We start from the raw sequence: 17,327 nt of genomic DNA, 5'->3' as shown, positions 1-17,327 counted from the left end.
ACAGATAACAGCACACAAGTACCAAATTGGTGGTGAAACTTAGCGTCATGCATGTAGACAAGTGGTCAAGTGCAAAGACTGCAAGTGCAGGTATTCAGATAGGCCCAAAGGGTGCTTCTCAATACTCAATCCAGCCCGGCGGAAACCAATAGAACTCAGCCATCTTTAAGGACATCTCAGTTCTCTAATTGCATGGCGAGGAGGCGAGGAACAAGAAGTGAGGAAGCTTCCAGAGGAGTCATGAGCGAGGATACACCTCCCTCGCATCCAAAGGGGAATAGCTTAGATGCTAGGAAAGTAGGGTCCTATGATTTCAGCGATGTGGAAAACACTGACAGCATGCGGAATCCAGTCATAAAAACTGGATGCGTGCATACATAGAGTACAGCTCGCGAGAAACTAAAGTTATTTTTCGCGGATTATATCGCTTTAATGGGGGGGAAAAACGCAAAATTGTGTAAAACTTCCGGTGTTGGTAAGTATACTCATAAACACAGTCGGTTATGTATAAAACGCATGTGACAGTGTGACAGACAGTATAATGAAAACAGCAATGGATCCGTGCACTAGCTGTAAAAGTGACAGCAGCCATAGGCTATGCGTCTGTCATTAATGTTGTCGTCAAAACAACAAAAGATAGCTTTAATTGTAATGAATGAGAATTATTAGCCTATGTATTTAATTTAATCTAATCAGGAAACAGAACTAAAAGACTGTGTTATTTTACATTTGATTACTTTATTATCTTTCTGTAGTATTTGTAGTAAACTTTCTGTAGTAAAAACGCAATGAGTGAGCAAACATTTAGGCGAGATAAACATAATAAGAAAATTTTCAACAACAACAAAAAAAATGTCTATATCGTCATAAATATCATTATCGCAAATATTCTTGAAATATCGTGATAGATTTTTGAGGCTATATCGCCCACCCCTACAACCCATCAAAATAAAAGTTTGGTTTAACTTGAAATTGTGACAGAAATACATAACTATTCTACAGTAGAGTCTACGTCTCAATGTAATAATCATACTAACACTAACAATAATAATAACATATTTAATAATAAATATATAATAATAATATATTTTTTTTAAATAAAGTTTGTTTAGTTTCAAATGATTAAAAGATAAATGAATTTAATGTTTTATGCCTTCATTTGATTGCCAGAAAAATTAAAATACAAAACATGGAATTTCTGAAATAAAAAAAACCTTTTCTTAGAAATTAAATTTTATTTTTAAATTCATAAATTGTTGTTTTATTAATTAAATTAACTAGACATGCTATTTATTATTAAAATTTAATTAAATCATTAAAATAGAATCTAGAAAATTTTAAACAAAAAACACAGAAATAATTTGGTAAAAATGATACAGAATTAAAAATAAACGAATTTCATAGGGCCCTAAACATGTAATTTTGTTTCAATTGTACAAGTTCCGTGATTTCATTAATTAGACATGCTTTTTTGATTATTAAAATGGAGTCCAAAAAAAATAAAACAGAAAAAACGGAATTTAGGGAAAAAAAACTAATTTCATAGGGCTCTAGGAAAGGAAGCGAGGAAAGGAACCAAGGATGCACAAATAAGAAATGAGAATCACTCAAAAATTGGGCTGCACAGGGACAGTGTGCACGGACGTCTATGGGACCCTTGTAATGACGTAGTATATTACGTCACAAGGTCAGTGTGCGGGCCGTCGCAGAACACGGTTTTCCTAAGTATACTTTTGGCTTAAGGTATAAGTCGATTTTGCCGCGAATGCTTAGTGTAGGTGTGTACAGCTGAACGCATAGCTTTTAAAAGTATATATATATATATATATATATATATACACACTCACATAAAGGATTATTAGGAAGACCATACTAATACTGTGTTTGACCCCCTTTCGCCTTCAGAACTGCCTTAATTCTACATGGCATTGATTCAACAAGGTGCTGAAAGCATTCTTTAGAAATGTTGGCCCATATTGATAGGATAGCATCTTGCAGTTGATGGAGATTTCGGGGATGCACATCCAGGTTACGAAGCTCCCGTTCCACCACATCCCAAAGATGCTCTATTGGGTTGAGATCTGGTGACTGTGGGGGCCATTTTAGTACAGTGAACTCATTGTCAAGTTCAAGAAACCAATTTGAAATGATTCGAGCTTTGTGACATGGTGCAATATCCTGCTGGAATTAGCCATCAGAGGATGGGTACATGGTGGCCATAAAGTGATGGACATGGTCAGAAACAATGCTCAGGTAGGCCGTGGCATTTAAACGATGCCCAATTGGCACTAAGGGGCCAAAAGTGTGCCAAGAAAAAATCTCCCACACCATTACACCACCACCACCAGCCTGCACAGTGGTAACAAGTCATGATGGATCCATGTTCTCATTCTGTTTACGCCAAATAACACTCTACCATCTGAATATCTCAACAGAAATCGAGACTCATCAGACCAGGCAACATTTTTCCAGTCTTCAACTGTCCAATTTTGGTGAGCTCTTGCAAATTGTAGCCTCTTTTTCCTATTTGTAGTGGAGATGAGTGGTACCCGGTGAGGTCTTCTGCAATTGTAGCCCATCCGCCTCAAGGTTGTGCGTGTTGTGGCTTCACAAATGCTTTGCTGCATACCTCGGTTGTAACGAGTGGTTATTTCAGTCAAAGTTGATCTTCTATCAGCTTGAATCAGTCGGCCCATTCTCCTCTGACCTCTAGCATCAACAAGGCATTTTATCCCACAGGACTGCCGCATACTGGATGTTTTTCCCTTTTCACACCATTCTTTGTAAACCCTAGAAATGGTTGTGCGTGAAAATCCCAGTAACTGAGCAGATTGTGAAATACTCAGACCGGCCCGTCTGGCACCAACAACCATGCCACGCTCAAAATTGCTTAAATCACCTTTCTTTCCCATTCTGACATTCAGTTTGGAGTTCAGGAGATTGTCTTGACCAGGACCACACCCCTAAATGCATTGAAACAACTGCCATGTGATTGGTTGATTAGATAATTGCATTAATGAGAAATTGAACAGGTGTTCCTAATAATCCTTTAGGTGAGTGTATATATACACAGTATATATATATATATATATATATATATATATATATATATACATACAGGTCCTTCACAAAAAATTTGCATATTGTGATAAAGTTCATTATTTTCCATAATGTAATGATAAAAATTAAACTTTCATATATTTTAGATTCATTGCACACCAACTGAAATATTTCAGGTCTTTTATTGTTTTAATACTGATGATTTTGGCATACAGCTCATGAAAACCCAAAATTCCTGTCTCAAAAAATTAGCATATCATGGAAAGGGTCTCTAAACGAGCTATTAACCTAATCATCTGAATCAACTAATTAACTCTAAACACCTGCAAAAGATTCCTGAGCATTTTAAAAACTCCCAGCCTGTTTCATTACTCAAAACCGCAATCATGGGTAAGACTGCCGACCTGACTGCTGTCCAGAAGGACATCATTGACACCGTCAAGCAAGAGGGTAAGACACAGAAAGAAATTTCTGAACAAATAGGCTGTTCCCAGAGTGCTGTATCAAGGCACCTCAGTGGGAAGTCTGTGGGAAGGAAAAAGTTTGGCAAAAAAACGCTGCACAACGAGAAGAGATGACCAGACCCTGAGGAAGATTGTGGAGAAGGACCGATTCCAGACCTTGGGGACCTTCGGAAGCAGTGGACTGAGTCTGGAGTAGAAACATCCAGAGCCACCGTGCACAGGCGTGTGCAGGAAATGGGCTACAGGTGCCGCATTCCCCAGGTCAAGCCACTTTTGAACCAGAAACAGCGGCAGCAGCGCCTGACCTGGGCTAAAGAGAAGCAGCACTGGACTGTTGCTCAGTTTTGCATGTCATTCGGAAATCAAGGTGCCAGAGTCTGGAGGAAGACTGGGGAGAAGGAAATGCCAAAATGCCTGAAGTCCAGTGTCAAGCACCCACAGTCAGTGATGGTCTGGGGTGCCATGTCAGCTGCTGGTGTTGGTCCACTGTGTTTTATCAAGGGCAGGGTCAATGCAGCTAGCTATCAGGAGATTTTGGAGCACTTCATGCTTCCATCTGCTGAAAAGCTTTATGGAGATAAAGATTTCATTTTTCAGCACGACCTGGCACCTGCTCACAGTGCCAAAACCACTGGTAAATGGTTTACTGACCATGGTATTACTGTGCTCAATTGGCCTGCCAACTCTCCTGACCTGAACCCCATAGAGAATCTGTGCGATATTGAGAAGAGAAAGTTGAGACACGCAAGACCCAACACTCTGGATGAGCTTAAGGCCACTATCGAAGCATCCTGGGCCTCCATAACACCTCAGCAGTGCCACAGGCTGATTGCCTCCATGCCACGCCGCATTGAAGCAGTCATTTCTGCAAAAGGATTCCCGACCAAGTATTGACTCTTGAGTGCATAACTGAACATAATTATTTGAAGGTTAACTTTTTTTTTTGTATTAAAAACACTTCTTTTATTGGTCGGATGAAATATGCTAATTTTTTGAGACAGGAATTTTGGGTTTTCATGAGCTGTATGCCAAAATCATCAGTATTAAAACAATAAAAGACCTGAAATATTTCAGTTGGTGTGCAGTGAATCTAAAATATATGAAAGTTTAATTTTTATCATTACATTATGGAAAATAATGAACTTTATCACAATATGCTAATTTTTTGAGAAGGACCTATATATATATATATATATATATATATATATATATATATATATATATATATAAAGGTTAACCCAGGGGAAACCCCAGCATGAAGACTTAACCAGGGTTTAGATGAGACTAATCCCAAACAGGTGAACTACACCTCTGACTAACAGTCATTAACTTAATCTTCACCTGATGTGACATTCCAATCCCATTCAATTGGAGAGTTTCATTGAAACACAAACTGTTCTCACAGCCACGTCATGGACTCTGGACAACATATGTATTATTTTCATGAAGTGAAGATTATGAGGTGTTTCAGGCATAGGCTACTCATTCTTTCACTGCCTTTTTAAGTGCCATCATGAATGCAGTCTTGCACACATGACTATCAACCCTATAATGGTCTGTATTAAAACAATAGTTTACCAAAAATAAAAATGCTTTCATTGTTACCAACCCTCATGTCGTTCCAAACTCATGGAACTCATGTTGTTCCAAACATATTCTGAAGTAAAGCTAACTATAATAATGCCAAGACATTGTTGACAGTATTAATATGTCAATATGACCTAAGGTCATATGATAACTTTGTGTGAAGAATGTATGCAAGTCTGGTGATTATTAACTGATCATTTTGACCCCAGACCTACAGTAGTTCTCCTTAGTTCATGAGAGAAGTAGCAATGTCCAATTGGAGACCAATCATTCTTTTGAGTCTCCAATAAAGCAGTTGATTGGTTAACAAATGATCTGAACAATTTGCTTAAGAATGGCAGTAATTCACTGGCTTGATGATCTGGGCGCAGTGGTTAAACGCTTATCAGTTAAAAACATATCGTTCTGTTCTTCACAAAGCGCTATTTTATGAAAACTGGAATTTAACATAAAACGGTGAGAAATTTCAGAATTTTACATTTTTGGTGCACTATTATTAACTTATTTAGTTGTCTTAATGGTGTGCCATATAAGCAAATAGTTACATAATAACAAATACAATGGAAATTCAACTTGAAATTCAACTGACAAAACATTACTGATATATCACCCAACCTAAGTATGTTTATTGTGTTGGTACTTTGGCAGGTTTAGGACTGTCGTGGACAGCCGACTCCTAAAGTTTTTGATATTTTTCATACTCTGTGTGTTGGTCGTTTCACAGCAGTGACAGAAATAATTTTTTCCAATATGGAAAAAAAATATATATATATATTTTCCAATATTTTTCCTATACTTTTTTAAGGCTTACAAATATTGATTGACTAGAATTTCAATTAATGGACAAAAAAATTATGAGATAATATTACAAATATACATATGGCAGTTTTTCCCCATAGTATCTAAGTAACAACACTAAGATAAACTCCTATTCTTCAAGAATGTGCAAATGACTTAAAAATAAATCGTGATGATTAAAATACAAAACCAAATATGACCTTTTTAAAAGAGGAATGTGATTATTTGTGTGTGTTTTAGAGAGAGAACGAGAGATGGGGGATGGGGGAGGTACTTTCCTTGTGCATTTGTAAATCTTTTCACGGTCAAACGGAGATTATAGAATTAACCCTCAGCTTTCACTTCAGAAGTCAAAACTTCTTTTCCTCTGTACACTTACACTTGCCACACTCCACTCATCCGCTCGAAGATAAACAGACATCCATTTTTATCAAACGCATTGATCATATTTGAAATTTCAAAGAGACAAAGAGGTCAGATTCAATCAAAGTGAGTCGATTCCTCCATAAATCTTGATGCTGAACATCCAAAAGCCCAGTAACACTGGTTTCTGATACAGCCCTCTGGCTATTCATAAACTCATAAAACAGAGACACACTATAATCCACCCCTCATTCTAGACAGACCACATGGCTTTCTGTGTGAGAGCTTGAAGATTACAGAATCAATTAAATGAAATTCCTCGTCTGTATGACATTCACATCTCAGCTGACTGCAAACTGACTAGAGCATGGGAAATTTGTATTTAAGGGAAAAGTTCACCCATGTGACACCTCAGAAAAATGTCCAAGCTCTTCTATTCCATACAATAAAATGTATGTGATTTACATTTACAAGCTGCATATTAAATCCTGTACACAAATTAATTATTATTATTATATAATAATAACAACTCAAGTTAAGTTGCACAAGCACACTGGTTATCATACTTCTTGAGAATACAAGCATGAATAAGATCTGTTCTTTACTTAAATGTGTTGTATGACTAAATACTTGGAATTTAGTATGGACTACATTTAAAGGGGCATTCAGCAACTATTTCAGCTTAATAAAACCGTTTAGAAATCATTTGGATGGTTTAATAACATGTTCTGGTGAGAATGGTGACTTTCCCCGCTTCCCCCAACGTTCCTAGGCGGAAAACCAACCTTGCAACATGAGGATTAACGTCCCGGTAAGTTGGAAATAGGAAGTCTCGTGAGAAGCGAGAACGAGCGAGAAACAAACTGCTTTACGGGAATTCGACATAAACACACTCCGCCCTCAATGTGTATGATGTATTACCCACCTCGGTAGACATAGCTCCACACGATAAAGTTGGCCGGCTCCGATAATAACAAATGCACATGAGCAGCGGTAGAAAGGGGGAGGAGGGGCCGCAAGTCAGTTTTCTTATGACATTGTTGTGAAATATAGGCCTCACAGCTGTAGGGGGAGCTCGTTGACAAAACATGCTACAACAAAAGTGAAACTCAGCGAAGAAATAGCTAGAGTTGCCGAATGCCCCTTTAATATACTCTTCTGATGTTTTTGTGTCCTTAATGAAACTTGACAGCCCCAGTCCTTTCACTTTCATTGTGCGTAAAAAAGCAGTTTAGACAGTCTGCTAAACATCTTCGGATGAGTTATCCCTTTAAATGTTAGGGATGCACCGATCCGATACTCAGCATCGGTATCGGCTCCGATACTGCCATTTTTGCCGGATCGGGTATCGGTCAGACGAGGCCGATCCAAATCCGATATTGTGCGTCTACTATTCTGTGTTATAGTTAACCCAAAAAGGCACAAATATTTGCCCCACAAAAGGCACAAAAACATTATAAAGCACCATAAAGTTTTCGTGCACTATCTTATAAGTGTTCTGAAGCCATTATGTAGTATAATGTGAGATATAAATTAATATTTAAGTCATTAAATTCAAGATCACGTAAACTTTTTCCCTCTGCTGCGGCTGTCAGTCATTCTCCATTCAGCATCAAACGGCGCGTCACGTTCGGGTACGACAGTCAACATGATGAAACTCTCTCCAAGATGATTCAATGTTAATATTATTATACTTGATCTGTAGATAAAGGTCTATGGTTTCTTATAAAACAACTTTATATTGCTGGACTTTATTGCTGTAACTAAATCATGTTACTTTCTACCGTGTGTCTGTTAGATCACAACACTGGAGTCAGAGCACTATCATTGTTCTTCACGCGCACAGTAACTGATATTTAAAACTGTTAAAAGAAAAGGCTCAATAAACTATTGCATAGATAGATACTGTATAATACTCTACGCTTCAATATGTATTTCCTTTGTGCTTTGAACTTTTCAATGCGGACTCGACGTGCTGCGCGCTGTGACTCCGTGGCGCTTCAAGCGCATCATTCTGCGCTCGGGATGCGCATAAGCGCTTTGTGCCGCACTGTACTGGAGCCTTTTGCGCAATGAAGGATTATTAATAGCCTTTCTTGTTCTGTCCTATCTATCATATGTTGCTGCCTCATTAAACAGCTGTGCTATACATTTAAAACATGTCTCAAATTACATAGCCTAGCCTACTATAAAAAATTATCTTTTTGATTTTTGTTATCTTGTTTTTCATGAATGTATTTTACAAAAATATAAAGAGTAATGTGTAACGTTTTACAAGATTTAGTGTTACACTTATTGTCTCTTATTTGTTCCCCACTAAATGTTTTTTTTTCACTAAATGTTCAGATTTTATACAATTATTGTGCACTCGTGATATTTCTAGACTAGATTTTACTGCTGAACTATCCACTAATCTAGTTTATAATAGCATTTTTGTCATATATTATGATCATATATTTTTTGGATTTGTTGTTTTTCTTTATAATGAAGTTGTCTGTATTAAGTAGATGGTGTTTAACTCACAAAAGAGTGATTATCAGTTCAACACACAGTTATTGAAATTCTACTTGATTTTTAAAAAAAAACTGCGCTGGTATCGGATTGGTATCGGTATCGGCCGATACTCAGAATTTTGGGATCGGATCGGATCGGTTTTGAAAAAGCGGTATCGTTGCATCCCTATTAAATGTTACATGATGTTCTGGGCTTTGACCTCACAGTCTAAAGGAGAAAACAAGGAAAAATAGACAGGGAGAATAGAACAGACCATCACATGACAGACGCTCATGTGAAAATCTGCTGCCTGCTGTTTCCCAGAGTCTCCCTTCACCAGCAAACCCTTCACCCACCGCACTGTTACTATTGACCAGCTCTCACATATGCTTGCCAAAAATGCCTGAAATCCCACAAAATCTGTTTGTTGGACAAAAATAACTACATTACACTTGTTTACAGTTACTCCAAGCATTCCTAAGCCAGGTTATCCAGGATTCTTAGGGGCACAGAACAGTGTTAACACCCATACTGATGAATAACCACAGCCGAGACAGGATCTCATCCAAACGTAATGATGCAAGATTAAATTCAGTCAAATTAAATGGAGATGCAATGTACACACGGACAATAAAATCCCATGATATGAGATCACGGCCCATTTCCTTCAGACCACTGAGCAGAGCATCTTCCTTATAAGCATAATTGTTGCATGATTCAATCCTTATCAGTTCACACGGAATTATGCTTATGGATACTGCATAACCACTCCAAAAAATGATTCCTATGAAAAAATAAGCTTTGTAAATTAGTTCATCTCATATCGCCCCTGAAAGCATAAATATTATAACAGGGTAGTTTTGGAGCTATTATTGGATATATTTATCTTTTTCTGTACCTATAATTATGTAAGTAATGTTGACACAATGTATGTGTTTTTGTGTGTGTGTGTGTGTGTGTGTGTGTGTGTGTGTGTGTGTGTGTGTGTGTGTGTGTGTGTGTGTGTGTGTGTGTGTGTGTGTGTGTGTGTGTGTGTGTGTGTGTGTGTGTGTGTGTGTGGTAAAAAGGGTCCTTGTAAGCCCTTTTATGAATTCTTGATTTGTTTTTGGGGTGTACTAGAATATGCTTTCATGCATGATTGTTCAAAAAACACATTATTTTTTAAATGTATTACACCGTTACTGCTCCTGTCTCCTCAGTCTGTCCCGATGCCCGAACAAGTCATTTTCGATGACGCTCCTCCTTTCGAAATATGAAATGTGATGTGATTGGTCAGCTGAACAGTGTGTTGTGATTGGCAGCGCGTGTGTTCGGGAAATGTCCGCCACTCCATAACGACAAGCTCTACTCTAGTGTAAATAAAGGATGGTGGCAATTTTAAACCAATTCGAGCCCGATTCAGACCCTGACAATGTTATTGTTAACAAACAAGAGGATCATCCAGAACGGATTCCATGCACAGACTTTGCAAGTACGGATTACACAGGAAGTTTCAGAGTGGTAGCCTGTTTTTCTTATACATTATAGATACGATGTTATCCACCATTTAATCATGATATTTGTTGGAAAACTATGGTTTTTCAAACAGTAATCAATCGCAAAAATATGGTTAATTTCCTAAGGGGTGGTGAACAGCCTTACAAAAGCGAGAGCTTACAAAAGCTATAGTAAACAACACTAATGTTGGCTAGAAGGAGAGCATATATGAAACTTATAATTCAAATTGCTTATACTGTAGAAAACGCAACTACAAATAATAAGACATACAAGTTGTGATCCAACAACAGATTGTCCCGACAAAGTGGAAACTGCTCCATTTCAGGAGATGCTTTTATGTTTAGCCTGCACTGTAGTTCTGGGAGATGTTCTCCGTAAAATGTGCAGCGCGCAAAAAAACGAGATTATAATGTTCAGGAACAGTATTTAAAATAAATGTTAACCACTCTAAGTTCGTCAGCCTTAGGACTGTCAAACAAATAAATTGTGGAAAAAACAGCGTCTCTTTGACACAACCAGGCCCCGTCCGCTTTTCTGCTTATTCCATGGGCGGGGATTATTTAAATGAGAAACAATGTGACTTCATAAAGCCCCGAAAAATCGCGTTAGAGTCCAAACAAAACAAGATGTTCTTAGTAGTTTTTGAAAAGTGGATTCTGTTAAATAAAATATCTCCCTTTGGAGTGGACTTTGAGCTTTGTAACATTGCAGATCTTTTTATGCTCAAACAGCAACATTACACACTTGAAAAAGTGAAAAAGCATAACTGGACCCCTTAAATTCAATGCATTTTTACATTTTATTATTATTATTATTATTAGCAGTAGTAGTAGTATCTAGTTAATTAATCTAATCTAATCTGTACATGAACAATAGTTGCATACAAAGTATTTGCTGAACTGAACCCAAGTTGTGAGAAGAGAACAGTGAAGCCATTAGAAATTTGAAGATCTATATTTATAATGACCAAGAACACCAAAAAGCAGCGAACATTGACTCAGTTCGACCTAGAATTGATGCAACTAAAAATAATGAATCTTTTATGTGAGTCTTTTTCATGCAACATAAAGATGGTCAGAAAATGTAACATTCATAGGATAAATGTTTGAAAAAAATAAAAAAGGGGGAAAGACCACCAGGGATTTTTCTAACGAATTCATATAGTTATAGTGCAGTTAGTTAAGTTTAATATAGTTTCCAAAAACCCTGATCACCAACTAAGAAGAAAGTAGCACATGCGTTAAAAACAAGCAAAAGGATATTAATTCCAGTACTTACTTTAACAAACATAAAATCCAACTCCTGGTTCATGTTTAAAGCATAAACTGCTCTATTTCATACTGAACAATAAAAGAATGAAGCCTGCCCTATTTCTGCCAAAGCTGGAAGCAGGTTATGGATCGCACAATGCATCTGATTGGATCCCTGATCCCAGGCGGATAGACTTTATATTGAGGGACTCTGAGAGAGACGGTCTTCCGAGTGTCTGATGCTCTAGTCAGCAGAGAGAATTGTTTGTCTGTATCCAACACTCTAGTGTCACATGAGCAAGAACAGAAGCTTTTAAAAAGAAAAAAGAAAAAAATTATCATTCTGCAAAGCACGTACAACAACTGCTGCTTGCAGGAGGGACGGTCAGTGGATAGAATCAACAAGAAAGATACGTTTAAAACTTGTATGTGAACATGTCAACAGATGCCACATGCAGATAGAACAGGGATCTTGTTTAACGCTCATTCCATTTAACCCTATACAGAGCTCATTTAACTAGTAATATACAGAGTCATTCACATATTTGTTTATCACACAAAGGTCCAAGATAATAAAAAGATAGGGATCCATGTTGCTGGTTTAGAAAACTTTAAAGGTCCAGATATTCTGGAAAGTTTGTTTTGGTAAGCTGTTTCAAACTTCTCAAACGAACTTCGGTTTGGCCTGATTTTGTTGTAAATGATGTCAGTTTGTCCTTCGATTTATCATTAATTAATTAATTCAAGTTATCCTTAATTATTAATTCATAAATATCATAGTTTTTGGCAGGTTGTACCATACAACATTGGTTTTACAACCTGAACTAACCTTGCCTTGTTATAAAAAAGGACATAATGAATTAAACACACAGCATGGTCTTCTCTGTAATATAATTTCCTGTTTCTGCATGTTGGCAACTAAAGTTTTACAAATATTTGTAATATTTTAACAAAACTGCTTTGCTGCTTTTTTCTCCAAGAAATAAAAAAAAGTTTATGCCAAACTACTTAAGATTTTGAAGAATTTTATCCTCGTAATGAGGCTTTTTCTGTACTAAGTTCCTCAACCTCATGTAGTTCTAAACCTGCGTGACTTACTTTCTTCTAAAAGAAGATATTTTGAAGAACGCCGGGTTGCAAACAACCTTTTTTCAAATGATCCTTTGTTTCACACACACAAAAAAAAAAATCATATTTAGAATGACATGATAATAATGTCTTTAAATTATAATGCATTGCATGTATAGATCTGGATGTTCAAACGTTTACAAGCACACATCAATGATGCCTGTTGGCTGTTCAGAGTCATGATGAGGTAATAAGGTCAAAGCAGGAGCGATACTATTATTTCTAGACGCCATTAAATTAAAAGTTTGCAAGTCTGTCAAACCGTGCACTGTTCCTGGCTTTGTGTAGCACCTGGCGCTCTGCAGATCCTATTGAAAAATCCCACCATTAGAAACATACAGCTGAGGTTTATTTTTAAAAAAGATCCTTGATCATTTCAACCCGATCTTATTATTTCAGTGTCCAATGTGTACAAACTTTATCGGATCTGACAGCAAACCTGCTTGACTAACAACAACTATAAATGACATAACAACTCAACCTCACAGAAATGAATGTTACTATACAGTCTCGGGTTCATGTCAAGAGTGCAACTTCACTCTCTGTTATAAGGATCTGGCCCGAAAGCCAAAAATGGCGTACGCAAACAAAAATTGAGACTTATAAAACCGTGCGTACGCCAGAATCTGCGCTGAATTCACTTTATAAATCCCAGTCATCGTAACATTGAGCTTACAATGCCTAGTTTTACTCTGCATATCATTTGCATATGATTATTCATCCATGTGATAACATGTTTAACGGTTCCAGACATTACGAAAATATGAAATACGGATGTCATTAGTAAAAATTATTTAATAGCCTATCCTTGCCTTGTTTTTCAATAAATCAAATAGTGTAAAATACATTTCAGAGGAAGTTTTTCTCAATCTTTTCCACTGGACAAATAGTATTTTTAATTGATTTATATTTTTAATGGAAAAATATAGTTTTGTGCAAATAATGCACAACAAGGTCTATTTTCTCAGACAATCTGCTATTATCATGATAAGCCATTAATCTCTGCAGTTAAAACATTAAAACACAGCATGCCAGAGGAAAAGTGTTCGAAAGCATTGCATCCCCAACAAATATTTATATTTATTGAATATAAAAATGTTGTAACTTCTCAGTAATGATTTCATGTAGTTTAAGTGTTTAACACCAATAATGAGAATGGCATATTTAATCTAAATGATTATATCAGAAGTAAAACATAGTTTAAATCATTCTTTTATTTATTTAAACTGTATTGTGAACATGAACTGTAGGCCTATTTATGATTAGGACGTATAATAAATGTACGGTTTTAGAAAGGCTGCATCAGTTTCACTAAACGGCCCAACGCGCTCGCTGGCGCGGACATTTAAGAAGGGATGAATGTTTGCTTCATGTGATAGGGTTGGTAAGTGTAATTATATTTGTATTATCTTTCTGTATATGAATCATTTTATGTCTAAAAGTGACCAAAAAGACATTTAACTCCAGCTCACCATCGGTGTCGCCAAACTGCTCCATCTCCGAAACGTTCGTACGCATGGGTCAGAGTTTGCGTGCAGATTCGCAAATTTTCCCGTCAAGTTTGTTTTTATAAATCACAACTTATGCGTCGGAAGTGGCGCACGCCTCTTTCAGGGCCTGTTTTGTGCGTACGCAATGGTTATAAATGAGGCCCCTGGTGATTTTGCAGAAAGTAAGATCTGCAAGCAGCCTGAGGCAGATTCCATACTAGCAAAAAGAACTGGCCATTCCCTGCATCAATGCCAGTTTTATCCAGAGAACATGAGCACACACAAATACCTCTGTGTTCTCAGTGTTGCTTACAAACCCAAGGAAATTGTGAATATGACTTCCTGGATTCGTTGACCTTTGAGAGAGGATAGGAAAACCTCATGCTGACTGCAAGACTGCCAAATAAAATATTCAGACATGACATCATTGTAGTTAAGATCATTATAACAATGCTTTGATTGTCTACTGATTGTCATAACAGATTACACTGACTGCATTAAAGGAATAGTTCATCCAAAAATTAAAATTATGTCAATTTATTCGCCCTCATGTTGTTCCAAACTCCTGCCGTGGCTTTCTTTCTTCTGCAGAACATGTAAGAAGATATTTTGAAGAATGTTGCAGCTGTTTTTGTCCATATAATCAAAGTCAAGTCAGAAACTTTTAAACTCAAAAAAAGGAAATTAATCAATACAACTCGATTGATATATTCCAATGCCATGATGTTTCGGGATGTGATGTGTGAAAAGCAATGAGATTTGTGTTGAATGTCTTGATCTGATTTGCGGGTGAATAAAGGATTAAGGTTTTCGAGCTGTTCATCATACAAAGTGATTGTAGCACTTCAGAAGATTCATTTCATTCAAAATTTGGACCCCTTTGACTCTCGAAATATGGACAAAATCAGCTGAAACATTCTTCAAACTATGATCTTCCATGTGTTATGCAGACGGAAAAACAAAAAGTCATGTAGTTTTAGAACGACATGAGGGCGAGCGTATGACCAAATTCTCTTTTTTTCATTCAGTACTTTAATAGGCTGTAATAGGCTCAATTCAAACGTTGAATGCTTTGTAGTGAAAAAATATGATGTTATGACAAAAAAAACATGGTTGAATCAAACTAAGTGGTTGACCAAAATTTTTTTTTTTTTTTTTTTTAATAGCTTTATATGAATATCTGGAGCAGGGTGGCCAATGTCTTATAATTTCAATACATACCTTAAACAAATGTAGGATTTAATTCTAAATGAGATGCACAACTTGCCAGGAAAAAACCAAGAAATACTGTTTATCAGTAGACCACTAAACACAATCACGCTACCCATTTAAAAATGCACAAGTCTATTAAAAATAACCCTCGTCAAGCTACAAACCCTTGTTATGCATAAGACGTGAATCTAAATAAATGTGCTGTGCTCTAGCAGCTTTCAAAAGGATCCATCAGAGAATTTACAATAAGACAGCTGCATCATGGGGGATGGGTGGGCCTCCCCCCTTCTCCCCCTCTCTTTTCAGTAAGGAAAAAAAGCCATTCGTCATCTGAGACATCATCATGACTACATATGTGATGATGTCATGTTTCGACTTCTACGCAACAATATTCCAATGGATTTTTTTCTCAAGGAGACACGCCTTGATCTCTGCGTACCGGCCTACAGGCCGCAGTAGGGGATTGAAAACAACTACAATGGAAGACGCGTGGATGCAGCTGTTATGTTAGAGACGGGCTGTTATTTTAGAGATGCTTGCATCAGCACCAGAAATGGTTGCATCATCCCATGCAGGCAATGATGCTCGCATCAGCACCGCCTGCATCCCACTGGCTCTCTGCAAACAGCCATCAACTACAACTGTGACCCATATCAATACATAACAGGCCTTTGGAAACCTCAGCTTGCCTGCCAAATACTACCAATCTCTGCCGTCCAAGGATGCCGAAGGTGTTTGTCCATCAACACTCCACCTAATACAGTTTACAACATCTTTCTAAATAAAATGACCACCAATGCCGGGGAGTCGTGCACATTTGATTGTATTCATATTAAATGTTTTGTTTAATGGGATACCAAATAATTAAAGTTGTTAATTTGAAAGGACAAATCCAATAGCAATCTCTGCAGACAAAAGAAAAAACTCTAAAACACAAGATATGACAGCAATATTTCACGCATCTTTGTATTACAATTAAACAATAGGTTGTTCATCGGACATAAGGCATGCATGATGAATTACTTCATTCAAATGATCAGAGGACAATAATGACAACATATGCCCGAAGCATTACGCGTGAGCAACGAGCATCAACAATAACACCACTTTCAGACATATGCAGGAATTGGCATCGCGTTGACACATTTCCATTGCATTTCCAGTCTTTTTTGGCATCAGCATGTGATGTCAACGCGATCGCATGATGAGTGTGTGAGTTTACCTTTGTATATAATTCAGACGCAGCCATGATGATGATCGCACAATTCCTGCAATCACAGTCAGCTGAACATCCGTTCAACGGCGAACATTCAAATCTCTCGTCTAGATCTCACTCAGTGAAAAGCCTTTAGAAGAATGTCATGGAGACAGAGGATTCGGCTCATTCCTCATGAATCCGCCCGTGTTTTTGGCGTGTTCGTTCTTGGTGAGATCTATGCAGGGAATGAGTCAATGAAAACGCGGTTGCCATGAACGAGAGAACTAATGACGCAAGAGTGCGCTCTGGTGGACAACACTGGACCATCACAAACTGGCATCCAACCAGTTTTTTATTTTGTGTTTTTTTTATTTTATGAGGATACTGAAAGCTAGTAACAACCATACGAATCGCAGTAAATGCAGATAATACATAATACTAGTTATATAAAAAATAAAATGTATTAAAATTACATTTGTAACAAAATTTACGGAGACAAAGATTTTTTTTGTCCTTGTTTTTATTCTGTAGGCTACTCACCTTTGTAAATCATCGTCAATGGTTCCTTCTAGTCAAAATATAGTAAATATATGCTTCCCGTTAAATAACGAGACTGCAGAGTTGTGCCGCGCCCGTCTTTTCTAAATGTTGCTGTTTCTTCTTTGAGAAATACTGTTTTTCCATCGGTTTGGTGTCAAATCTAACAGTAGGCCTAGCATAAATACTACATTACCCATGAGCCTTATCGACCGTAATGACCATCAGTTTGAATTGTTTCTCCTTCGAT

The 17,327-nt window shown here is 37.2% G+C and overlaps 1 protein-coding gene across 6 annotated transcripts in view; it reads right to left on the bottom strand.

Moving 5' to 3' along the window:
* The window catches only part of myo5aa (myosin VAa), an 87,838-nt gene extending 70,992 nt beyond the window's left edge, over positions 1–16,846 (bottom strand). For 5 of the 6 annotated variants that reach the window (XM_077248213.1, XM_077248215.1, XM_077248217.1 and 2 more), the window contains exon 1: positions 11,541–11,874. In XM_077248213.1, the coding sequence (XP_077104328.1) occupies positions 11,541–11,573 (33 nt within the window). In that variant the 5' untranslated portion in view covers positions 11,574–11,874. Of the gene's footprint in view, positions 1–11,540; positions 11,875–16,564 lie in introns of those variants that run through there. The other variant, XM_077248218.1, reaches the window with a different exon arrangement.
* Positions 16,847–17,327: the final 481 nt, after the last annotated feature.

The sequence above is a fragment of the Siphateles boraxobius genome, unplaced genomic scaffold (genome assembly GCF_051911475.1).
Source record: "Siphateles boraxobius isolate OS27281-9 unplaced genomic scaffold, OSU_SipBor_1 30, whole genome shotgun sequence".
NCBI lineage: Eukaryota > Metazoa > Chordata > Actinopteri > Cypriniformes > Leuciscidae > Siphateles > Siphateles boraxobius.
Note: the sequence above shows the minus strand (reverse complement) of the source record. Positions and strands in the feature narration are given on the sequence as shown.